At 53.7% G+C, this 25,048-nt stretch overlaps 2 protein-coding genes across 6 annotated transcripts in view; one reads left to right on the forward strand and one right to left on the reverse strand.

Moving 5' to 3' along the window:
* The window catches only part of CDC45 (cell division cycle 45), a 39,491-nt gene extending 17,667 nt beyond the window's left edge, over positions 1 to 21,824 (forward strand). For 3 of the 5 annotated variants that reach the window (XM_077160342.1, XM_077160345.1, XM_077160344.1), the window contains 14 exons: positions 3,877 to 3,932; positions 4,992 to 5,040; positions 6,141 to 6,202; positions 7,700 to 7,750; positions 8,606 to 8,725; positions 9,651 to 9,782; positions 9,983 to 10,081; positions 10,787 to 10,948; positions 16,340 to 16,478; positions 16,562 to 16,645; positions 18,787 to 18,905; positions 20,073 to 20,149; positions 21,036 to 21,102; positions 21,714 to 21,824. In XM_077160342.1, the coding sequence (XP_077016457.1) occupies positions 3,877 to 3,932; positions 4,992 to 5,040; positions 6,141 to 6,202; positions 7,700 to 7,750; positions 8,606 to 8,725; positions 9,651 to 9,782; positions 9,983 to 10,081; positions 10,787 to 10,948; positions 16,340 to 16,478; positions 16,562 to 16,645; positions 18,787 to 18,905; positions 20,073 to 20,149; positions 21,036 to 21,100 (1,215 nt within the window). In that variant the 3' untranslated portion in view covers positions 21,101 to 21,102; positions 21,714 to 21,824. Of the gene's footprint in view, positions 1 to 3,876; positions 3,933 to 4,991; positions 5,041 to 6,140; positions 6,203 to 7,699; positions 7,751 to 8,605; positions 8,726 to 9,650; positions 9,783 to 9,982; positions 10,082 to 10,786; positions 10,949 to 16,339; positions 16,479 to 16,561; positions 16,646 to 18,786; positions 18,906 to 20,072; positions 20,150 to 21,035; positions 21,103 to 21,713 lie in introns of those variants that run through there. The other 2 variants (XM_077160343.1, XR_013175712.1) reach the window with 2 other exon arrangements.
* A 1,308-nt stretch (positions 21,825 to 23,132) lies between these two features.
* CLDN5 (claudin 5) lies at positions 23,133 to 24,503 on the reverse strand. The gene has a single exon (XM_077160347.1). The coding sequence runs from the start codon at positions 24,311 to 24,313 to the stop codon at positions 23,657 to 23,659; it is 657 nt and encodes a 218-aa protein (XP_077016462.1). The 5' UTR covers positions 24,314 to 24,503; the 3' UTR covers positions 23,133 to 23,656.
* Positions 24,504 to 25,048: the final 545 nt, after the last annotated feature.

Genomic DNA, 25,048 nt, shown 5'->3' on the forward strand with positions numbered 1-25,048 from the left:
GTTTATAGCAGCATTATTTACAATTGCCAAGAGATGAAAACAGTCCAAATGTCCATCAACGGATGAGTGGCTTAACAAGCTGTGGCATATATATATATATGATGGAATATTACACAGCTGTTAGGCAGAATAAATTCATGAAGCATGTGACAACATGGATGGACCTGGAGGACATTATGCTGAGTAAAATTAGCCAGAAACAAAAGGACAAATACTGTATGGTCATACTGATGTGAACTCACATTAATAAGTAAGTTTGGAGAATTTCACTTAAGTACAGAAGTTATCAGGAGATAGAAATAGGGTAGCAATTGAGTAATTGGTGCTGAAGGAATACAGATTGTGCAATGGGACTGAATATAGAAATTCAGAAATAGATAGCACAATACTACTTGATTGTAGCACAATAATGTAAGTACACTGAATGAACCAATGTGAGAATGATAGAGGGAGAAGGGCTGGGGGCACATATGAAACCCGTAGGAAAGATAGACAATAAAGACTGAGATAGTTTAATTTAGGAATGCCTAGAAATTAAATAATGTTTTTGCATGAGAAAAAACAAAGGAATGTCAGTATTGCAAGGTGTTAAAAATAGATGGTCATTCATATTTTAAAACTTCAACTTCTATGTGAGACTAAAAGGAGGAATGTTTATTTGGTGCAAAATGGATATTTTGACTAGTGCATTTCCTATTTTAGCATGTATGGTCAGTTTAATTGAATATCATAAATACATGGAATCTTGAATAAAGGGAAAAATGAGTTTCCTATACACATCATAGGGTTAGGTCTTTTTTTTTTTACATATGTACTCTGTCATTCTCTGTTTTTTTGATGGATGTACTAAAATTATTTACATTTATTACCATTATTGATATGTTTAAATTAACTTACCAGTTTTTCTTCTGTTTTTGTTTCTCCATTTTTTTCTCCGTTCTTTTGCTGTATGTACTTAAGCATTTTTTAAGAGTTCTCTTTAGATTTAATTAGTGTTTTTGCATCTATTTCCTTGTATGAATTTTTAAGTGGTTGCTGTAGGTATGACATTATATATACATAACCTGTTATAGTCTACTGGTGTCTTCATTTTCCCCATTCGAGTGAAATGTTGAAGCCTTATCTCCCTTTACTCTGCCCTGTTCATAAGGTAATTCCCCTAAATATTTCCTCTATGTACTTTTATTTATTTATTTTTTTAACTTTTTTTATTGTATAATATCTATATACTTTTAGATTCATATCAGACTAGGGTTATACTTTTTGCTTCACCCATCAAACATGATTATAAAACTCAGGAGGAAAAGGAAAGCCTGTTATATTTTCCATCTTTTTGCTTACTGTGTTCTTTCTTACTTCCTGATATTCCAAATTTCTTCTTTTATCATTTCCTTTCTGTTTACAGAACTTCCTTTACCCATTCCATGAAGGTAGGTCTGCTGGCTACGATTTCTCTCAGTTTTCTGAGAATGTCTACATTTCCCCTCCATTCCTAAAAGATATTTTCACTCAGCATAAATTCTGAATTGACTATTCTTTTCTTTCAGGATTTAAAAAATATTATGCCTCTCTCTCTCTCTCTCTCTCATAGTGATATAGTCTACAGTTTACATTAGGGTTTACTATGTAAAAATTATGGCTTTTTTTTTGTAAGCAACGTATATATCACCTAGAATTTCGCATGTTAACCACATTGAGATATATAATTCAGTGGTGTTCATTACAATCTCAGCGTGTGCTACCATCATGACTATACGTTACCAAAACTCTTCCATCAACTCAAGTAGAAACTCTGGACAACTTAAGAACTAACTCCACATTCCGTACCCTCACCCTGGACTTTGGTAACCTGTATTCTAAATTTTGACTCTATGAATTTGCTTATTCTAATTAATTTCATATCTGTGAGGTCATATTGTCCTTTTGTGTCTGGTTTATTTCATGCAACATGATGTCTTCAAGGTTTGTCTATGGTGTCGCATGTGTGAGAACGTCTTTCCTTTTCACAGCTGAATAATAGTCCATGGTACAATATAGACCACGTTTTGTTTATTGGTTAATCTTTTGAGGAACACTTGGGTGTCTTCCATCTTTTGGCGCTATTGTAAATAATGCCACTGTGGACATCAGTCCTGGCCTTCAATTCTTTGGGGGATAGAGCTAGAAGCAGTACCGCTTATCCTCTGTCTCCGTGGTTTCTGGTGAGAAATCTACTGTCATCAGAATTGTCCCTTCCCCTCCCATAAGTAAGGTGTCATTTTTTATTGATGTATACTATATAGTCACATACCATATAATCATCCAAAGTAAACAGTCAGTGGTTCACAATTTCATCATATAGCTGTGCATTTATCATTACAATGGACTTTTTTCTTTTCTTGTGAAAAATAACATATGTACAAAAATGCAATAAATTTCAAAGCACATCACAACAATTATTTGCAGAACAGATTTCAGAGTTTGGCACGAGTACGATTCCACAATTTTAAGTTTTTCTAGCTGATGTAAGATACTGAAGACTAAAAGAAACATCAGTATAATGATTCCGCAATCATAGTCATTTGTTAAGTCCGTGGTTATTGTATTTTTTTAGTTCTAAAATTTCCTTTTGGTTCTTATGCCTTCTCTTTCTTTGCTGAAATTCTAGTTCTTTACTGAGTCTCTCTACATTCTCATTTGTTTTAAGCGCATCCGTAATTGCTCATAGGAGTGTTTTTATGACAGCTGCTTTTAAACCTTTGCCGGATAATTCTAACCTCTCTGCCATCTCAGCGTTGGCTTCTGTTGACTGTCTTTTTTCATTCAATTTTGAAATCTTCCTGGTTCTTGGTGTGACACGTGATTTTCAAACAAAGCCCAAACATTTCCGTATTAATGTTATGAGGCTCTGGCTCATATTCAAACCTTCTGTTTTACCTGGGCTTGCTCTGGCAAAGAAAGGGAAAGCGATGTGGCCTCTTCACTGCTGGGTGAGGGTAAAAGCTCAGGTGTCGCACGTGCCATCGGCTCCTCGATACACTGGGCCACTAAAGTCCTGGTCCCACCTGGTCTTCTCAAATTCCACCTGGGGGCGCATTGGAGCTTGGTACAGCGTCTCAAGGTGGAAATCGAGACTCCTGCTGGATCTCTCTTCCTGTAGCAGTCTCTCATGTGTAGGAACTCTCTGCCTTGCTAGGCTGCCCCTTTCCTAGCCCTGTGGCCGCAGAGTACAGGCGTTCACTGAGTCTTTTTTGTCTGCACTGTTGGTGTTTCTGGGTCACTAACTCCCTCAGCTGCAAGCCTGGGATACTTGGGGCAAAAAGAAAACCCAAGGAGCTCACCACTTTCTTGTTTGCTCAGGTCCCAGGGCACTGGCTGCTCATCTTCTCTCCCCGTTTCAGAGTCTCTTATCCTTGCTTTACATTTAGCACCCAGGGTGTTTGAGTGGATTTGCTGGAAGCTATAAGAAAAAGCAAATCTACTCCACCTTCCCACAAGCAGGAGTCTCAGGGCCATGGATTTCAAAAGCCATCACACTACCCCAGGCCTCTGCTGTAAGAATCAAATGAGGTCATGCCTGCACAATAAGGACAGCGGTTGTCACCTGGTAGAATGTCCGCAATATCAGCTCTTACCTTCCTGAGGCCAAAGAGCAGCTCATCAGGGCCTGCGGGGTAGGCACTGGATGGACAGCTGGGAGGCTGACCTCCAGCCCAGGGTTGTGTCCTGCCAGCCAGCCCCACAGCCTCGCTCTCCAGGAGTGGGGCCACGCTCTGGCCCAGAGTGACCCACCTTACCCCCCGAGGTTAGGGGGCCTTGTCTCACCGGCTTCTGCCAAAACTGACACCTTCTCATACTCGCTTACTCAACACTTCATTCCCTCTGTCCCTGTATCAGGAAATAGTGGAGCGAACCATGAAGAGGCGGGAGCGGCGAGAGTGGGAGGCCCGCAGGTGAGTCTGTGCAGCGGGCAGCGGGAGCAGGCAGCGCCCCGTGGCAAGGAGCTTCCCTCCTGCAGACCTGTGCTGCCACTGTACCGGCCTTCCTGGGGCTGGGCACTTTTCCCACTTCAGGGTCTCCCACTTGTGGGTCGCCCTCTGGTCCCCCCAAGCAACGGGGACAGCCCAGAGGGTCTCACCAACCCCGTCCACATATTAGGAACAATGGCCCCTGCTGGCCCCTTAACCTCTAGAAAGCTCTCCAGAGTAGATACATTCAAAATCCTTTATAAGGGAAACACACCAATCACGTAAAATTTCCCATAGAAACTGACAGAAAGGGGACAGTTATAATTCCACTTTGCCTCTGTAAAATCTTGCCCAAAGAGAACGGGCGTGGTGTGTCGTGGGTGCCAAGGGTCCCTCGCTCTCCCAGCAGGGAAGACCACTCGGGGGCACGGACTCCCACAGGTGGCCCCTGGTCATCCTCACATCCCATGTTCTCGATCAGCAAACACGATGGCCCGTGGGCTGTAATCCTCATCCTTGTCATTATAAGCACAGTGTGAAAACCTAACAGGAAGTGTAGGGGATTGTGAAAATAATCTGTAGTCACAACACCTGGCGGGAAGAGATTCTGTACTCGGATTTCTCCTCCTGGGCCACCCGTGCCGTGCCCGTTTTACAGAATTACAACGTGCACCACTGTGCATTTTTCCCTTAACTGTTTTGCTGAGCTCTGAGTAGCCTTTATAAGGGCAGAGTACTTCCCAGGCCATCTCCCTTCTTTTTGAACGGAGGTTCCCTGCCGGTGTTTGCCTTACAAAGAAGCCTGTAGCCACTGTGCTGACGGTGTTTTCTTGGCAGCGAGTTCCCAGCTCATGCCGCTTTATGTACCGCAGGCAGTTTTGTCTGTTTCACATGGCCTTCCTGGTACTGTCACCAACACTCTGCCAGAGAGTCAGTAGAAAAATACAGTGCCATGACTAAATCTGCCTTTGAATACTGTTGAGTTTTCACATTTTCCCAAATGCTTTGCTTCCCATCGAACACCTGCCCCTCATGTCATTACAGAAGAGAAATCCTCTTTGACTACGAGCAGTATGAGTATTACGGAACCTCGGTAAGTACATGCCATTTGCCCCGAAACCCTCACGCCCGGAGCCCCTGGCCTCAAGCCTGTGGCACACGCATTGGGTTCAGGCCCCAAGAACCTGTCGCAGCTCCTGGCTTTGCAGCTTTCTACCCTGTGACGCTGGGCAAGAGACCCAGCCTCTTTGAGTCTCACGCTCCGAAAAATTACAAGCGCCATCCTCTTTCTAGAGGAAATTGTTAGGGGGGTCCTTAGCACCCAGTGGGTGCTCACAGCACAGCAGCTGTGACTTTTGTGCATCATCAGAAAGAATAGGTTCCAAGAAGGGACAAGCCTGAGCTCGTCTGTATGCTTTACCACTCAGGTTTTAGAACAGAAAATTTACTGAAGGGCGAGTCGGTTAGTGTCAGACCTAGCTCAGGGACATATTGCCCTAGAAAATAAGTTTCCATCGAAACATCCTGCATTTGTTTAGTCTTAGCATCTGACCCCGGGCCTTGGAATCAGAACCATACTGCCCAGGTCGTCGTCTTGTCAACATTCCACTGTCCTTTAAGAATTGTCCTTTTTTCCTCCCGGCTCAGCCCTGGCAGATGGACAATCCTAAGCAGTGTCGAGGGGAGGGGGCAGGTGCTGGGTGTTGGCGCTCACTTGGAGAACCTGCAGGCAGTGGGCACTTCCCTTAAGTCTTCCCATCCATGCAGACATGATCCACCTCACAGTCACCCACCACAACCAGACCCTTCGCTCATGGGGAGAGAAGTGCTGCAGGCCAAAGACAGCCCTCTTAGAAAGGCCTTCCCCACTGGGGGTCCTGAGATCCCTCCCCTCGGATATCCCCAGCCAGGCACACGATGGGGTCCCATCGGGGCCCCCATGGAGATGTGAAGAGGCCCCACCTCCCCTCCTGTGGCAGGACACATATCCCACATCCACTGCTTTTATGATCAGCAGAGGTGAGCACGCGAGTCCGTTCAGTAGTCCAGCCTCCGTCCCTGTTGTGCCGCAGGCTCGGGTTCCCTATATCTGGATGGACCCTCTGCCCACGGAGTGCCAGACCCAGGTGCTGCCCAGGCCCGCTCTCGCCCCCAGCATGACCCCCTGGCTCAGGCCTCTCTGCTCTCTTGCAGTCGGCCATGGTGATGTTCGACTTGGCGTGGCTGATGTCCAAGGACCTGAATGACATGCTGTGGTACGTGACCCTTCGCGGGGCGAGCGCGTGGGGCCTGCTGCCCAGTTGAGGCCGGGCCATGGCGGCTTCCCTCTGAGAACAGGGCTCGGGGCAGTGCCCCTCCATCCTGCCACCAGCCCTGCTGCTTCCTAAACTCAGGCAGCAGAGTAGGCATTTGGCTTCACCGCGGCATCTCTGTGCCTAGCATGGGGTAAATCTGATCCATGCATCACCGTCCCCTGAGCCTGTTGTGTGGGGTAACATGCAGAAGTGAGTGACACGGGTCCCCCGACCCTCCGTCCCATGGCCTCAGTGCTCCCCTCAGGGTCCTGGTTTTTGTCTCTGTAAGGTAACATAACAGTCTGGGGAGGCCCCTCTGCCTGGGCACTGAATCATGGCCAGGGACCCTTGGGGTGGGTGGCTGGCACTTCTCAGGTCATGGTGTGCTTTCTGTTGTCACCCTGGGAGGCCTCAGGCCACCCAACTCCAGGCTTGGGCCCCACTGGATCCCTCGGGGCCCCCCAGCTGCCCATGCCCGAAGAACTAGCCCCACCCCAGAGAGGGACCAGGGCCGAGCCTGGCAGGCCCTGCTGACTAGCGGGAGGAACCTGCAGCAGGGATATGGTCGGTGAGCCTGTGCCTCTAAGGAGTGCCTGCTGTGTGCCCGGCCCCTTTTGGTGGTGGGGGGTGACAGGAGACACCCCTGTGAAGAGCCTTCTGGAAATGCTGGAAGCGGCACTAGAATAGGCAGAAGGACACGTGGGTCGATCAGGGCGCAGGTGTGCTCCAAGAAGTCGGCCGGGCGTGCTGCTGGGGGCGGTGCCGTGGAGTGCTCCCCAGGAAGCCCCCGCCCTCCCGCCTGGCTCCCTCCTGTCTCCCATACATTGTGTCCTTCGCGTCCTGTGCCAGCTGGGGACATACCTAGAAGCCGGCAGGACACACACCTGTGACCCAAGGCACACCTGTGTGGCCGATTGCAGTCCTGGGAAGTTGGGTCCCAGCCTGGATCTCTGATAAAGATGAGCTTAGAGACAGCAGTGCCAGAGGCTCCTTGAGAAACCCTGTGTGGACTCAGGCCAAGGCCAGAGCTGACCACCTCACACTAGGACAAGTAGAAGGACAGGGGGGTGGCGGTCGTGCCAGCCTCTGCCAGCTCCTGGATACCTGCTTCTGACCACACCCCAGGCTGGCCACCATTCTGCATGTGGGGCTGGGGTTACCACCTGGACATTGCCAGGGCAAACAGCGGGTGGCGAATGCCAAGGTCAGAGCTGCGGTGCAGGGGCAAGCTAGGAGCAGGGCCTGGCCCCCTCCCTCTGGAAGGCTTCCCTGCTGTCTACCCACAGCCCCTTCAGGGTTGGACGCTGGGTTTGGGTCTGTCCCAGCCCTGTCAATGTCAGCTCCCACTGCTCTGGCACATGCTCCTGGGGTGCCTGGGGCCTGACCTCACTTGGTCCCCTCACTCCATACCACAGGGCCCCGCTGAACACAGACCCTCTGCCCCCTCTCTCCACGCAGGTGGGCCATCGTTGGGCTGACTGACCAGTGGATTCAAGACAAGATTACCCAGTAAGGATGCACCTGCCCCTCCTATGTCCTGTGTAGTGAGGCATGCCCAGGCCACAGCTCGTCCCTGGACGTGCAGGCGGAGGGAGTCCTGCTGGGACAAGGGCCCCTTTCCTGGCCGTGGTCATGGGGGCTCACCTCTTCCGGGCAGCTGCCTTGGCCTTTTGCAGGCTCTTCGCCAGGGTGGACAGACTCCCAGGGGGCCTGGAGAGGCTTGAAAGAAGGACCTGGGGCCCACGCAGCATTTCAAAGGCCAGGGAGCCCGAAGGGGAGTTGAAGTAGGGCTGCTGGAAGCACAGTCCTTTCTGCCCAGTGTGAGTGGGTGGGCTCTAGGGCTGCTCGTCTGTTAGAAGCTGATGGGAGATCCTGGGGGACCGGGGAGCCCTGGATCGAGCAGTGCAGTGTCAGCACTCCCTCAGTCATGCTGATGTCCCCACACCCCTGGCATGGCCCCTGAGTCCAGGTGCTCTTTGTGAGGTCCCGGCTTCTTGCCCCCTGCCCTGTTACAGGCCTGGGGAGAGAGGGGTCCTGGGATCGCCCCGAGCCAGGCCCCTCCCTGCTTGTGTCGTCTTGCCGTGCCTTGTTCCTTCTCTGTAAGGGGCAGGTGGGGCGCAGGTAGCACAGGACCAGAGACCCAGAGCGCTCCTGGGTCCATGCTGCCCCCAGAAGGCTCCCCACACACCCCCAGGGCAGGGACAGTCACCCCCAGCCAGGCTCATCCTGCTCATGGCAGGATCTCCTGCTGTGGACATCGTGCAGCCACGGCTGCAGTGGGGGGGGAGCCCTGGTGCCACCCTCCCACCTTGGGCACAGCTGTGAGGTGGGGGCCTGCAGGGCCAACAGTGCTGCATCCCCCAGGATGAAGTACGTGACTGATGTGGGCGCCCTGCAGCGCCACGTGTCCCGGCACAACCACCGCCTCGAGGACCAGGAGAGTGCGCTCTCAGTTGACTGCACGCGTATCGCCTTCGAGTATGAGTATCCTTGGGGGGACCTGCACAGTGCAGGGCTGAGTCAGGGTGCTGGGCCCCAGAGCGGCAGCAGAGGGGAGGGGACTGCCCAAGCTACGTCTCAGCCCACGGGGGCTGCAGCAGCGCCAGGGCCCTAAGGTGGCGTAGAGGAGGGCCGGCTGGAGACCGAAGGGGGTGGACAGGTTGGGGGAGGAGGGAGGTTGAGCTGTCCCACAGCTGTGGGTGTCAGCGATGTGGCCGGGGCCACACAGCCACAAGGTGGGACCCCGGAGGAGGCGCTTGCTCAGGAGGGGCCTTGCCAAGCTGCACATGGAGGGGAGGTGTCCCAGAGCCGAGACTGAACCCCTGTAGGGCCACTGTGGTGTGGAAGCTGCCAGGAGTTCAGGTGGTGGGTTGGGGGCTCTGGGCAGGCGCGTGAATGCTGGAGGCAGGCAGGGCCCAGCCCCTAGACCCCTGAAGCTGGGGGTCACTGCAGGGGTTCCTTGCACATAGCTGGCCTGTCACCATGAGCATGAAGGATGCATTCAGAAAGAGGGCTGAGGACAGAGGCGCTTCCCTGGGAGTGTTGGTGCATCCTGGGGGCTCTTGGGAGGGTGGGGAGCAGAGGCTGGGTTAGGCAGAGGATGCACAAATGGGGGTGACCACCTGTGGGGACAAATTCCACCCATCTGTAACTGTCACGGACCCTGCAGCGCCTCCATGCCTCAGTTTCCTCATCCATCACATGGGTTGAGCGCACGGCCTGCTCTTTCCAAGTGAGGTCAGAAAAGCTCTGGGCTGCTCCATTGGAACTGGTTTTGTAGATGGAGGCCCCAGCGGGGAAGAGCTGGGGGTCAGGGGGCTGAGAGCATTGTGGGTGGGTGGTCTTGGGCAGGGCACAGGCGGGGTCTTGGGGGACCCCGCCGGCCACAGTCTCCTTGACCAGCCCCCAGCCTCCGCCTGGCCCTCTACCAGCACTGGTCCCTATATGACAGCCTGTGCAACACGTGCTACACAGCAGCCAGGTTCAGACTCTGGTCCGTGCACGGGCAGAAGCGGCTCCAGGAATTCCTTGCAGACATGGGGTGAGTGACTTGCTCCCTCTGCGCCCTCTTGGGACTCAGTGGAGCTTCACCATACATGCTTTGCCCTTCACCCAGGACTGAAACGCAAAGACAGCTGTGCCCCCGTTTGGGTTTGTGGGGCCCTTCCTGCCCTGTTCGTGTCCTGATGGTCTCAATTTGGACCAGAACCACTGTACTGACTGGGGTCTCCTTCCCCCTAGGCTTCCACTAAAGCAAGTGAAACAGAAGTTCCAGTCCATGGATATTTCCTTGAAGGAGAATTTGCAGGAAATGATTGAAGAGTCTGCAAATAAATACGGGTAAAGGACAACATTTTCTCCAGACAGGCTTCTCTTTAAGTGTAGGCTTTGAACTAAATCCCTAAACTAATACAAAAACTAGGAATGGAGAAGTGAGCATGACCCGAGTCCAACCATGCCCTGAATACTTTCTTTTGGTTAAAAATGGAAGTTCAGGGGTGCACGGGTAGTTCAGTGGTTACAACGCCTGCCTTTCATGTGGGAGACCCAGGTTCGATTCCTAGACCATGCACCCCGCGCACCCCCCCCCCGCCAAAAAAGGAAGTTTTTTAAATGTCATAAAGTTCTGGATCCTCTAATCCCTGGCTGAAAGGCCCACATCTGAGGAGCCGAGGGAGAGAGCCTGGGTGGGGGGCAGCTTCTGCCGTCTGTACGCAAACCCCTGGGGCTGGACTCCAGCAAATTCTACCCATCCGGGTCCTTGGGCACCCTCAGATCCGGCTGTGAACCGGGCAGGCAGGGGACGGAGAACTGGTCTTGTTACAGGGAGGCATGAGGTATGGCACCCAGCGAGGCTGCCCGCTGCTCACCCCCAGCAGCTAAACGGCCTCAGGCTTCTGTGGGCTGGTATGTCTGGGTGTCCGCCCACCTTGTCCTTTTACCAGCATGGCCATGCCAGGGACCTTAGAGAGCCCACCTGCTGCACCCTTGGAGGTCATGCCCCCACGCTCCAGGGGGACGGCTGCGTCCTCTCCTCCCACCCAGGATGAAAGACATACGCATGCAGACTTTCAGCATCCACTTCGGGTTCAAGAACAAGTTCCTGGCCAGCGACGTAGTCTTCGCCACCATGTCCCTGATGGAGAGCCCCGAGAAGGACAGCTCGGGGACCGGCAACTTCATCCGGGCTCTGGACAGTCTCTCCAGGTAGGGGCTGTGCCCAGGCTCTTGGTCCCTGGAACCTGCCTCGGGCCTCACACTCACCACTGGGGTGTGTGAGTGGCTGTGAACTGCAGAGGCTGCACAATCATGAGCCCGAGTCACAGGCCATTGGGCAGGGCCACCCCACACACCTGCTGCCCATGTTCAGTGTGTGTCTTCTTCTCTTAAACTCTTTTTGATTTTTAGGTCCATCCTCCTTTTCACCTCATTCTCTCTTTTTAACGTTATAACTTAATTTTAATGTCTTTTACAAGCTTATTGAATAGGATTTAAAATTATACCAACTATACCCTAAAAAAGTTTGAAAGTGTACTGTACAGTTGGCTATTTAGGTCAGAAACCTTTTAGATCCCCTTTCAAATTATTTGTATAGCCCAGTTATGGTTCATTCTTTCTTAAGGCATTATTTGTTGTGTTTATTCATTTCTATGTTTCCCCTAGTCTTTGTTTCTCAATTATTTTTCATTTCTAATTATTTCTCCCTTTTCCCAAGATGTCTTCATGCCTTTTGGCTTGTTTTGAAACGGAATGCCCCCGTTTTTATCTTTTTTTTTGGCACATCTTTCTTTCATTTTGTTGTGGTTGTGTTTTCGTCATCATCTGAGGTACTGTTCTGCTCCTTTTTCTCTTTTATCTTATGATATCTTTGAATGGGATTAGACCTCAGTACTTTCTTGTTACTCATTTTTGGGTGAATTTCGTTTCCCCGGCTTTTGGGGAGGAGCCTTCATCCAGACTGTTTTTACCAATTTCCCAGAGGTCCTTTTCTGTTTAAAAAAAGCTGGAAGTCTGCTTTCTGGGATTTCCTCGTTCAGTTCCCTAGCACCTTTTTTTTTTTAACAACAGCTTTATTGAGATAGAATCCATATGCTGTGCAAATGATCGGTTTAAAACATACAATCCGGGCTTTTAGTACATTTTCAGGGTCATATGAACATCGCCACAGTCTAATTTTAGAACATTTTTATCACTCCAAAAAGAAACTCTGCTCCCCTTAGGTATCACCCCCAATTCCCCATCCCTCCATGCTCTAAGCACCCTCTCCTCTGCTGACTGCAGGAATTTGCTATTCTGGGTGTTTCTTGTAAACGGAATCATATAATACGTGGTCTTTGTGACTGGCCTCTTTCACAAAGCATAGGTTTTTCAGAGTCCATCCAGGTTTTAGCATATATCAGAACTTCATCCCTCTTTATGGCCAAATAATATTCTCTCGTACAGATAGGCCACATTTCATTTATCCATTCATCTGCTGGTGGACATTCAACGGGAAAAGGTTGTTTCTACCTTAGAGGGAAAGCTGTCAGTCACCACTGAAATCATGTTAGCTGCGTGTTTGTCGTATATGCCGTTTATCATGCTGAGAAATTTCCTTCTATCCCTGCTTTCTAAGGGTTTTGGCGAGAATGGGACTGGATTTTGTCAAATGCCTTTTCTGTCAGTTGAGGTGATCATGCTATTTTCCCTTGTTCTTTATTTTCTTCTGTTGAACCATCCTTACCTGCCTTGGATAAATCTCCCTTGATGTTGGTGTATACTTCTTTTTAATGTGCTGTTGGATTCAGCACATTATTTGCTATTGTTTTGTTGAGAGTTTTTGCATCACTATTCATAAGAGATACTGGTCCATAATTTTCTTCTTTTGTGGTATCTTTATCTCACTTGATATAAGGGTGATTTGGACCTCACAAAATGAGTTAGGAAGTGTTTCCTTGTCCTCAGATTTTTTGAAGAATTTGAGCAAGCTTGATATTAATTCTTGGAATGTTTGGTAAAATTCATCAGTGAACCTTGGCCCTTTTTGTAATTGGCTTGTTTCTCTTTCAGTTGCTGAGTTACAGGGGTTCTTTATATATTCTGGATATTAAACCCTTATCAGATATATAATTTCCAAGTATTTTCTCTCTTTCTGTGAGCGGTCTTTTTGCCTTCTTGTCCTTTGAGGTACAAAAGTTTAAAATCTTTATTAAATCCAATTTACCTATATTCTATTTGGTTGCTTGTGCTTCTGCTGTCATACCTAAAAAATCGTTGCCTAGTCCAAGGTCAGAAAGATTTACACCCATGTTTCTACCAAGAGTTTTATACTGTTAGCTCTTAAATTTAGGCCTTTTATCCATGTGAAGTTAACGTTTGTGTTTGGTGAAAGGAAGGGATCCAGCTTCATTCTCCTGAATGTGGACATCTAATTGTCCTAGCACCACCATTTGTTGAAAAGGACATTCTTTCCCCATTGAATTGTTTTAGCACTGTCATTGAGAATCAGTTGATTGTAAATGTAAGAGTTTAATTTTGGGCTCTCAGATCTACTCCATCGAACTATAATAATCTATTTTTATGCCACCACTGCACTGTCTTGATATCCATTGCTTATAGCAAGTTTTGAAATAAAAAATCATGAGTCCTACTTTATTATTTTTCAGGATTTGGTTTTGGCTACTGGGGGGTTCCTCTGCAATTACACCTGAATTTTAAGATCATTGTGACCATTTTTACAAAGAAGCCAGCTGGAACTCTGATGGGGAGTGCTGTCAATTAACAGTGTTCAGTCCCAGATCCATGAACATGGGATGTTCTCCACTTGTTTAGATCTTTAATTTCTTCCAGCAAATTCTATAGACTTAAGAGTATGAACTTTTGCAGTTCTTTTGATAAATTTATTCCTAGGTATCATATTTTTGTTTTGATGCTATTCTAAATGAATTTGTTTTCTTACTTTCATTTTTGGCTTGTTCGTTACTACTGTATAGAAACATTGATTTTTTTAAATATTGATTTCATATGCATAAACTTGCTGAACTCATTTATTACTTCTATAAGCTTTTTTTTTTGGTGATTTCCTTAGGATTTTCTTTATACAAGAACATGTCATCTGTAACTAGGGGTAGTTTTTACTTCTTTCTAATCTAAATGCATTTTATTTCTTTTTCTTTCCTAGTTGCCCTGGCTAAAACCTCCGGTGTGATCTCGGTGCATTTTTTATTTGTACCTTTTCTTTACTGTCCCTATCCTGCTAGCTTTTGATTCCATTCTCAGCAGCTTCTCCTCAGTGAAGTGCCCAGTGTGACAGGACCCTGGTGGGTCAGACGAGACTTCCTCACACACTGACCCCGTATATCTCTCCACAGTCCTTGTACTCGTGCTCATGCATGCAGCAAGCCCCTCTCAGCTTTAGGCGTTGTTCTCAGATGGCCCAGCCAAGCTCCCCAGTTGGCTGAAAAATCTATTGGCTGTTCCCTGGAATTTTCCGTTGTTCTTAGGTCCTGCTGCTTCTCTGCCTCCTCCTACTCCAAGGCCCACAGTACCCCAGTCTGTGTCTAGTTGTTTTGTTCCCACCTGCTTATATTTGGTGTTTGTGGTGTTGGCTTTGCAATCAAATCAAGTTGCTCTGTCTGTTTTCAGCTTTCCATATTTCAGAAATATGGAAAGGTCCAAATGCTGTACCACCACTCTGCCCTCATCTTCCCAAAATTGGTGGCTCTGTTTTAAATATTGTTGACTTCCTGCTATGACAAAGAGGCATTCATGCCATTGCTGCTCTCCTTCTCCTCCTGTTGGAACAGGGAGACCATCATTTTAGGTTCTTTGTAACTTCACCAGGGCGTCCTGTCTCCCTACCTTGTCAAGGAAAGAATGTTAGCATCCCTACCTTTCTCAGCTCTCTGCCCTCCTCCCTCCCAATTTCTAAAATCTAAGCTTTTCCGTATTCAGGGTTGATAACATTTAACCAAAGGCTAGAGAAAGGTTATATGGCATCTCATCTTTGGCTGTAGATCAATTATAAATTATAAAAATTGAGAAATAGTTTTACTTTATCACACTTAACAAAATATTTCAGAGTCAATGATGTATAGTGTTTTTCTATTACTTTCTGGTACAGCTCTTTGTTTTTCCTGGAGTTTTTAATTGCCTCTTTCATTGCATACAATTTTATTTTTCCAACTCACCTTCCAACAGGGATGTTTCCTGAGCTCCTTTTTTTCCTGGAGAACCCAGGACTCTTGTCTTGCCACTCCAGGCTGTACCTGCAGGTCTCTAGGCCTTTGCTGCATGCCTGCGTTAGATCCAGTGTTTCTTAGAATTCATCTGTCGTTTTTAGCTTACTCCCTCATGTAGCTCCGTATAGAATTCAAGGGTGAAGATAATTTCCCCTTGAATATGAACTCCATTGCTCCAGTGTATTCCAACAGCCAGTGCTGCCAGCAAGAAGACTAAGCCATTTTGATTTTTATTTCTTTGCAAATGACCTCCCCTGCCCCATTCCATCCATGAAGCTTTGAGAATCTTTTCTTTTCTAGGGTGGATTTTGTTCTGTGTATTGTACTGGATTCTCAGTGAACTCCTCCAGACCCTTGCCTCTCAACTTGAGAATACTTTTGCATTATTTATTTCTGTCCACCAAGTACACACATACATCAGTGTTTTTATATTCTTTATTTCCAGGCCTGTTGGAATGATGCTCTGTCTCTTATTTTTCCCCCATACAGTTTCCACGTCTTAGTCTTCTCACCAATGTAGACGAAGCATTTCATGACTTCATCCTCTAAGCTACAAGTTATTTATTTAGTTTTTGCAATCATTTTCATTCCAACAAACACTTTTTAGTTTCTGATTGTTCCTTTTTCATAACATCCTGTTCTTGGTTTAGGAGTGTAATCATTCCCTAAGTCTTTTTAAAGTGAATTTGGGTTTTTTGTTTCTGGAATTCTCTGTTTCCTCCAGGGTCATTTTTTCTGGCCACAAGCCTTTTTCAGATGTCTGGTGCTCCTTCTTATTTAAGACAGGGGCTGTGGAAGCCTGGCTGAGCTCTGGGTCTCCAGGCATGGCTTCCTGGCTGTAAGGTGTCACTTCATCTGGGTGGGTGGGAAGCTGACTATGACCCTTTGGAAATCCTAACTGCAGAGTGCAGAGGCTTTTCTTGAAGGCCCTATTTCCTCACTGTATTGAAAGGGGAACCTTCTCTTTTGTGGGGAGGGTAAAATTCTGCGGTCAGATGGTAGGATTTGCCGTCCCTACTCCTCTCCGACAGTGTCCCAGGTATGTGCACTGGGTCTGCGTTGTGGGGTCATCCCACTGTCACCGTTCTGCTTCCAGAAGATGCCCCAGGGCCACGGTGGCTCAGCAGGCAAGAATGCAAGAATGGTTGCCTGCCATGCCAGAGGACCCGGGTTGGCTTCCTGGTGCCTGCCCATGTAAAAAAAAAAAAAAAAAAAGATGCCCCATCACCTTTCCTTCCTTGGAGGGAACTCAAGAAGGAAAGAAGACAAAGTCTTATCCCTCAATCCCCTCCCAGAACCCGGAATCTGGGACTTTGTGTTATTTTACCAAGCATCCTTGCCCAGGGTTGCCAAAGTCACGTGTCTGCCCGTGTTGCAGGACTAACCTGGGCCAGCTGTACCACGGCCTGGAACTTGCCAAGAAGCATCTGCGGGCCACCCAGCAGACCATCGCCAGCTGCCTCTGTACCAACCTCATCATCTCCCAGGGCCCCTTCCTCTACTGCTCCCTCACGGAGGTCGGGCCCCCCACACGCGGACCCCCAGGCCCCGGGCTCTGATGCCAAGGCCACCACTCACCCTGTCCGTCCCCTCCCGCCAGGGCACTCCCGACATCCTGCTGTTCTCCAGGCCAGTGTCTCTGGGCCTGCTCAGCCGGCACCTGCTCAAGTCCTTTGTGTGCTCGGTAAGTGTCCCCGTGTGCAGGTGGGTGGGGGGCACAGGAAGGCAGCCAGCTGCAGGGTCTGAGCCGGGCTGTCCTCAGCTGGCCCTCAACAAACTTCCAGCCCACCCACTCCAGTCCTGCGAGTGGCTGCGAGGTGGGAGAGGCCTGCTGGGAAGGGCAGGGGCTTCTGCTCACCTCCTGCAGGTCAGGAGAGGTAAGGCCGGGTATAGCACAGACATGCCTCCCAAGCTAAAGTCGACTGCCCGGGCTGATGCTCTGCCTTCTGTGCCTGGCCCTGTCTCCTGGTCCCTTCCTGACTTTGGCCCCCCTAACTCTGCTGGCACTTGGGCAGGAGTCCTTTACCCAGCCACATCAGGCAAAGGATGGGCCCTGCATGTTGTCACTCTGCCCTCAAATGAGGGGATGTCTGCTGGGGCGCCTTTAAACAAGATGGGTGACAGGAGCCTGAAGTCACCTCATGCTGCCCAGTAAAATGGGCTTATGAGCAATAGGTGGAGACCACAAGCAGCGCCACGCCGAAAGACTGGTACATGGACAAAACATACACTTTGAGTCCTGCAGGCTGCTTTCAGCCTCAGCCTCCTGATTCGCCAGTAGCCTGTGAAGGTGGATGAGCTGATGTCTGAGCCTCGTTTTCCTCATCTGTCAAATGGGTGACTTGGTGCCCATTCCCCAGGATCCACTCATTTACCGGACATTTATTGAGTCACTGCCATCTGCCAGGCTGGTTTGCATGCCTGGTCACCCTTGGCCCCAGCAGCCTGGGATAAGGGAAACACATCTCTGCGCGGGGAGCCCGCATGTTGGCAAGGGGGCAGGCATGCGTGCACAGTTGGGTGGTGGCCCATGCCTGGGGAAGAGGGAGGAGAATAAGGATGGGAGCTGGGAAGGACCAGTACTCCTTACAGGAGGTCTGGGAGAGTCTCCTAGAGGAGGATAGGGGATACAGCAAGGGCTGAACCCCTCAGGGGTTGGCCAAGGGGCTGGGGCAGGAACATGAAGGAGGCTGGGGAGGGCAAGGGGGTCCCAGCAGGGAGACTGTATGGAGCCTTGAGGCCCGGTGAGAGGAAAGAAATGTCCTAGGGCCTTTGGGGGAAATGGTGGGGAAGGGCAGCAGGGTCTGCCTGCAGCTTTATGAGGCACAGAGGGTGCAGCAGGAGGCCAAGGCTGCTGCCTGCTGCATCAGGGCATGTGATGTGGGGGTGCCAGCTCTGGGGTGCTGGGGCACTAGGGGGTTCTCCAAGGAACATGACAAGAGTGGGGTTGGCAGCACTGTGGGCCACGAGGGTGTGGCAGCCCACCTGGCCACAAGACACTGGCCCGAGCAGATGTCCAAACCTACCACATACTGGGGAGGCAGGACAGCCAGGGAAGAGGTATGGCTTGGGCCCCTTGCATTTAGCATTTAGGCACACAGATGCAGGTGGGCATTGGGACGCTGCCTATGGCTTTGGGGCTGGGGGCATATGTGTGCAGGTGCACATGGGGGAATGTCAACACTGGCCCCCAACCTCCGCGTGATGAACTTGGTCTCTGACCTGACACTGAGCTGGTGCCCATGGAAAACCCTTGGAGTCCTTGGAGAGCCTGAGCTGCTGGGCACTGCAGTGTACCCACACACTCAAACGCGGGCACTGCTGTGCACACACAGCACACACACACGGGCATTATGTGGTGCACGCACACAGACACATGCTCACAGGGGCTCACACATGGTTAGGGACCAGCTTGGACCTGCAGCAGAACAGCAGGCTGCAGCCCAGGGCACACTTCCCACATGCCCTGGGGGCACACTCCCTGGAACAGCCGGCACTGCAGGTGGATGCCTACCACCCAGCCGAGTCCAGAAAGCACCACGTGCAAATGAACAATAGCACCTGCAGACCACAGGGTACAAGGCAGCTTGGGGTGCCCTCCAGGACCCCCACTCAGGGCGAGGAAGGGTGCTTGGGCAGTACAGATCCCACAGGTGAAACTTACATGGGCTTCACAGGGGCTTACACCTGTGGCTCAGTTTCAAAACACACCTGCGAGGGCCTTGCCCCCACATGATCAGTTGACAAGTCAGCACAGAGGGCTGTGGGTGAGCAACCCTGGCAACTCCTGAGCTGGGCGCTGGTGGCTCTGCTCTACCTCCCCAGACCAAGAACCGGCGCTGCAAGCTGCTGCCCTTGGTGATGGCCGCGCCCCTGAGCGCCGAGCAGGGCACCGTGACAGTGGTGGGCGTGCCACCGGAGACAGACAGCTCGGACAGGAAGAAGTGAGCAGGGGGTAGTGGGGAGGGCAGCATGATGCTCGCTCATCACGGCTTCCGGTCGCCTCTTCCTGCTATCTGCACACTTTGGTGGGTGCCATGGCATCCGGTCCAGGCATCACTCCGGTGCCGGGCACCCAGGCTGCCCTCAGCATGCTATTAGGGATGGGGTGCGACCGCCATGCTAGCTGTGCATGGCTGAGAAGCTGCCCTCATGTCTTCTGAGATGCCCCCAGCCCTTCCCTGCATCCTCAGGGCTGTTCTCCCCACTGTGTGTCACGGGCGGGTCCCTCCTGCTTCCCGCCTCCCTCCCTCCCTCCTTTAGCAGGCGTGGGGGCCGTGGGTCTGCCACCCTGACCCAGGGTCTTCCTCTCCCAGACTCATGGCACGGAGCCCCATGTTCCCAGGAGGTCCCAAGTGGGGGGACCCTCAAGGCACCCCTAGGCATGCTACACCCATTCCCCAGGCTTGCTGGACTGAGGACTATCTGTCTCTTTGACACTCAAGTTCTGAAGCCATCTAAGCCCACAGCTGGGGGTCTTTGCCCCTCTAGGGCCCCAGGATTTGGGAACAACATGTAAATGGTGGGCTTCCCCTGCCACCAGGATGCTTTGCAAAGTGCCATTGCTGGCCTGGGGCTCATGGTCAGCAAGGTGCAGCTGGGGTCAGCACTGGCCAGGGCTTCTCACAGCCCACTCCTGACCACATGCTCCATGGGGGCTGCCCAAGTGTAGAGCACCCGGCCTTTCCAGCCTGGTCCAGGCCCCCTCTCCAGCATGCTTCCTGCCATGGTGACCTCTTAGGGATGGTGGACCTGAGTGCCTGCACCCTCTGCATCCTGGGGTGCATTCTGACCACCCCAGCCCTGCAGGCTCCCCCTACCCCTGCCCTGCTATGACTATCTTGTCTGAGACCTGCTGGTCTTCCCAGCTACTGGTGGCTGGGCCAAGGAAGGTTCACCAGGGACACTGAGGCTGAGTGCAGCCAGGGGGCACAGGGGCTGTGCAGAGGGGTGGTGAAATGCATAGGCAGGGCAGGTCAAGAGGCCCTGCTCACCTGGGGGCTGGTGGGAGTGGGGCCAGGAGGGGCCAAGTGCAGACTGGGCAGGGCTAGGCAGGCATGGGGAGGGTCCCTGGCAGCAGCCCTGCACCTGAGCCAGCTTGTAACCCACAGCTTCTTCGGGAGGGCGTTTGAGAAGGCCGCGGAGAGCACCAGCTCCCGGACGCTGCACAACCACTTTGACCTGTCAGGTAAGAGCTCCACCCCACCGCGGAGCCAGGGAGGTGCTGGATAGCTTTCCCCCTCCGGGGAGAAGGCCGCGGCCAGTGAGCCCCCTGCCCCTGGGGGAAGGGCTGGTGCTGCCCGGGCACCTGGGGCCCAGTTCCTCCTGACAGTGCAGCTCTGGAGGTCCCACCTAGCCCCGGAGGCTCCGGGCCCAGCCCAGTGCCCATGCACACTTGCTGGTCCGCTGTCTCTTGGCTCTGGCAGACCCAGGCGGCAGGGACCATGCAGCCCTCACGTGCAGGCAGGGCTGACCAAGGAGGACGGGGCTAGTGCCCGGCGTCCCCAGACACCAGTAGTGGGGTTTTCTGGCCATACTTGTACTTTTGCTTTCCCCCGAGGGTTTTAAAGTGCGCTGGACCTGCACCCTCCCGGAAAGCCCCTTTCTGCCATGTCACCCAATAGACTTCTGCCCTGTGAGCCCTACTGCCCCCAACCCACCCTTGCAGTGTTCCTGCCGTCCTCACCAGGGGGCATGGGGGCCAGGGTTCCCAAACTCCACTGAGCCCGAAGGGCCCCGAGACGGGCAACGGCCTCCCACTCCACAACCCACCATGGAGAGGCCCGGGACTGTGTTATCACGTCCCCCATCCCGGCTGGGCGGTCCCCACTGGCTTCCCATAGACCAAGAGCCGCTACCCAGTGGGGCGGGGAAGTGCGGGCTCAGGTCGGGAAGATCCGGCTGTTACAAGGGCCCTCGGCGCTCAGAGCTGCTGGAGGGTTGAGCCCAGGTCTTGAGGCTGCTGGGAAAAGGGTGGATTCTCTAGGAGCCTGGCTCACCCCCACATGTTTACCCCCACTCCACCCCCACATACTCACCCCCACCCCACCAGTGTTGTTCTTTCATTACTGCAGTAATTGAGCTGAAGGCAGAGGATCGGAGCAAGTTTCTGGACGCTCTCGTTTCTCTCCTGTCCTGAGGGTGAGTCGGGATAGGGGGGTGGTGGTCCGCGAAAGGCGCCAGATTTGGGGGTCCAGTGGCGCTCCCCTGGTCACAGTCCGACACTGTTGAATGTAAAAGCCCCTACCCCCACCTCCAGGTTCTCAGCCTGAATCCCCACAAACGAGGCTTCTCCGGGTCAGGAGATTTGGGGCGAGCACATTTTTGCAGCATCGCCACAATGGGGCATTTAGGAGGAAGCTAATTTCATTAAGCTCCTCGGATCCCCTGGGGAAGAACTGGTGTTTTGCCCTCCTGCCTGGTGGGGCCTGGGGGCTCGGGGAGTGGGGGGTGTATGGGAGGACAGGCCACACACAGACCTCCTGGGCAGCGGGGCACAGGCTGCTCCCCAGGCAACCCTCTCCCTCCTGTCCACCCTTGGGTGTCCCCCTCTTCGCCTCTCTGGCTGCCCCTGGCCCTCCCTCTGAACTGCCTGCAGAAGGCCCTGGGTTTACATCACGAAAGGCATATCTGGGCTGCTGTAGTTTTGGCATTTGAAATGGAGGGAGGGGCAGGTGGGTGGTGTGTTCGGGGGTGACTTGGGGGGTGGCAGTTGTTTGACATCTCTTTTCTTTCTATTTTTTCTTTTCCAGGTTTAATTTCTTCAGAACCAATCTCCTTATTTATATCGTTTGGCTTTTATTGAGGTGTAAATTATGGACTTAGTTTCAGATGCAGGGAAAGGTGAATTTTAATGGAATAAACTGTTCATTTTAGGTCCTGCTCTTACATCTTGGCTCTGGTCTCGGGCTGGTGCCCGGGGCTTCCCTGTGCCTTCTGTGCTCAAGAGGGGCCCACCCCTGGGCCTCTAGGCCCCCTAGGCCCCCACTACCGGAGGGTGGCCCCATATAAGCACTTGTGCTGACCCCTGCCCGCCGCCCAACTCGCCTGCTCCCCCCACTCTTCCTTTTCATGGCCTCAGCAGCACCCCAGGCCCCTGCCCTGGGCCCCACGGCGGTGGGTGCAGCATGTCTGTGCTCAGTGGCTTTTGGACATGGGGTGGGCTCTTCCCCCACTTCCCAGGCCCCTGAGCCGCCCACCTCACCATCTAGAGCAGCCCTGCGGCCGTGCTTTGGAGTCAGAGCTGGGTCAGGGCCCTGAGGGAGCTGAGGGCCACCCTGGCCTGGGAAGGGGTTTGCGGGGGTGTGCCCTGCCCAGGTTCAGGGTTCTAGATCACACACTCCACTCGGGATGTGTCCCTAGCCCTGCTGCTCGGGTCCCTGCGAGGCTGGGGTCAGTTGCTGGTGGCCATCGTGGGAGCTGCAGCCATCAGAGAGGTTGCCTTCCCTGGAAATCACACCCATTGGGTCCACTGTGACTCTAGGAATCCACCACAGGGCCGGCTCCAAGGCCCTCTGGGCCCACTTTCGAGGGGGCACCCTGCCAGTCCTTCTCCTGCGGCCCCATCCAGCTGTTGTGCCCTGTTGCCCTAGCTTTTTGGTAAAAGCTGATTCCAGGTGCCTAGGACAGGCCAACTGGACTGACTTCCCCCAGATGCCCCAGCCTGGCCTGCCCTCGGGGACCCCCATCCCGTTGTCCAGCTGAGGCAGTGTGGACTCCAAGCTGCAGTCCCTGGAGACCACGCAAGGTGCACACAGGGGGCTGGCTGAGGACCTTAGGGTAACAGGCTGGAGCTGGGCCAAGCAGTTCTCCAGCACCTGGCAGCTGGAACCACCTCCCCATGGTGACACTGTGTCCCCTGGTGGAGTCCTGCTGGGCAGGGGTGGGCAGGGGCAGATGGGCCCTGGGAGGCAGCAGAAACCCTTGCCTCTGGTGCGCGGCTCTACCCCCTGGCCCCTGGCCCCAGGGCTCAGCACTGACTTCTCTGACTGGGGACCTCATCTTCCTGGTTGGAGGCTGTGACTGCTGGGGGTGGGTGGGAAGGTGACAGGGTGGCAGAGGCCCAGGATGCAGCCATCACTCTTTGGGCCCCGGGGTCCAGCTTGGGGAAGGGGTCACCTCAGAAGCCATCTGATGAAGGGGGGTGCTGGACAGAGGACAGGACACAGGTAGAAAGGTGTTCAAACCATTTACTAAGCAAATTCTTGTCCCCCACCCCCACCCCAGCTGCAGCAAAAGTGCAGCCCCAGCCCCCAGCCTAGGTTCTGGTACCCACAAGCCTAGGACCGGACAGCCGCTGGGGGGAGGCGGGGAGGTCCAGGCTAAGTCTCTTGAGTCCCTGGATTGAGGCCCCAGGGACGGGGTAGCGGCGGCTGCACACGTTGGTCCCTCCTGCAGCATCTTGCCTCCGGGCTGGGTGGGGCCGACGGGCTCGCGGTCTGCTCCTTTACAATCGGTGAGAGCTGCTGGGAAGTAAGGCGGCCCACCCAAGACCCCGAGGGTTGGGGAGGGAGGTGGCATTTTCAGTCTGGCACCCACCCACAAGGGGCCAGCGCCGCGCACGTAAGAAGAAATCCATCAAGTCACTCCAGACGCGCGCACGGTGCATCCAGGACACGGTCCGTCGATTCGGGGCTCCCGGCCTCCGGCTCGCGGGCGTGGCTGGCGGGGTGGGAACCCGCGGGGCCCGGCGCCCTCAGACGTAGTTCTTCTTGTCGTAGTCGCCGCCGGCTGCCGGCCGCCGAGGCGCCGAATACTTGACCGGGAAGCCGAGGTCGGGGCGGCCGGCGCAGAGCCAGGCGCCGCAGCATACGAGGCCGCCGCCGCACAGGAGCAGCGCCGAGGCGGCCCAGCCAATGTAGAGCGCGGCGCCCAGCTCGTACTTCTGCGACATGGGCACGGCCGGGTCGTAGAACTCGCGCACCACGATGTTGGCGAACCAGCAGAGCGGCACCAGCGCCAGCAGGCCGCACAGCGCGTACAGCGCGCCGCCCGCCAGCGCCACGCGCGCCTTGCCCGCGCCCGGGGCCACGCAGGTGGTGCACTGCGCTCCCGCCAGGGTCACGAAGAGCGCGACGAGCGCCAGCAGCACCGCGCCCACGGTGAGAGCGCGCGCCGCCTGCACCTCGGTGCTCAGAGCCAGCACAGACTCGTACACCTTGCACTGCATGTGGCCCGTGCTCTGCACCACGCACGACATCCACAGCCCCTTCCAGGTGGTCTGCGCCGTCACGATGTTGTGGTCCAGGAAGGCGGTCACCTGCCACATGGGCAGCCCGCACGCCAGGATCAGGCCCACCCAGCCCACCAGGCACAGCACCAGGCCCAGGATCTCCAGCGCCGCCGACCCCATGGCTGCAGCACAGCCGCGCCGACGGCCCCGGGGCTCCCCAGCGCCGGTGCGCCCGCCTCACGTCGCAGCCCGGCTCGGCTCTGCTTCGGCTCTGCCAGCGCCTCCCCAAGGCTGCGGATTTCAAGGCTCGGGGGCGGGATCTGCGACCCGGACTCGGCCCCTCCAACCCCGGGGCAACCAATCCGCGCACGGGCCGTGCCCCGCCGCCAATCGTAGGCCCCGACCCCCCCCTACACCCCACCCCCACCCCGAGGTCAGCGGCACAGAGGCGCGTGGGGGCGGCCGCGGGAGACGTTGCGGGGCCGGCCCGGGTCACCGCCCCCCGAAGCCCCGCCCCGCGACCCGCCCCGGGCCCCCTTCCTTCGTCACCCGCTCAGGAGCTGCCCGACCCCGCACTCCGCTCGCCCCGGTCCCCCACCGCGGCCGGAGGGTCCCCGCCACCGCCCGCCGGCTCCGCTCCTCCCCGGGACTGCGGTTGGAAGCCCGCCCCGGAGGCCAAGCCGGGCCCAGACCCCGCCTCGGCGCGCCCTCACCGCCCTGCGCCCACCGGGGTCCCCGCTCTGGCTCGCGCGCCAGGCTCATCCCAGGTCCCTCCAGCACCCACCCCCACCCCTACCCCCGGTGCAGGCCCGGCTGCCGGGGCTTTCTAGAACCCCCTGCCCCGGAGGGCCTGCCCCAGCTCCCGCCCCGGCAGAGAGGTCACCCCTCCACGAGGTCCCTGGACGCTGCTCCCCA

This window comes from Tamandua tetradactyla, chromosome 5, assembly GCF_023851605.1.
Source record: "Tamandua tetradactyla isolate mTamTet1 chromosome 5, mTamTet1.pri, whole genome shotgun sequence".
NCBI classification, from domain to species: Eukaryota; Metazoa; Chordata; class Mammalia; order Pilosa; family Myrmecophagidae; genus Tamandua; species Tamandua tetradactyla.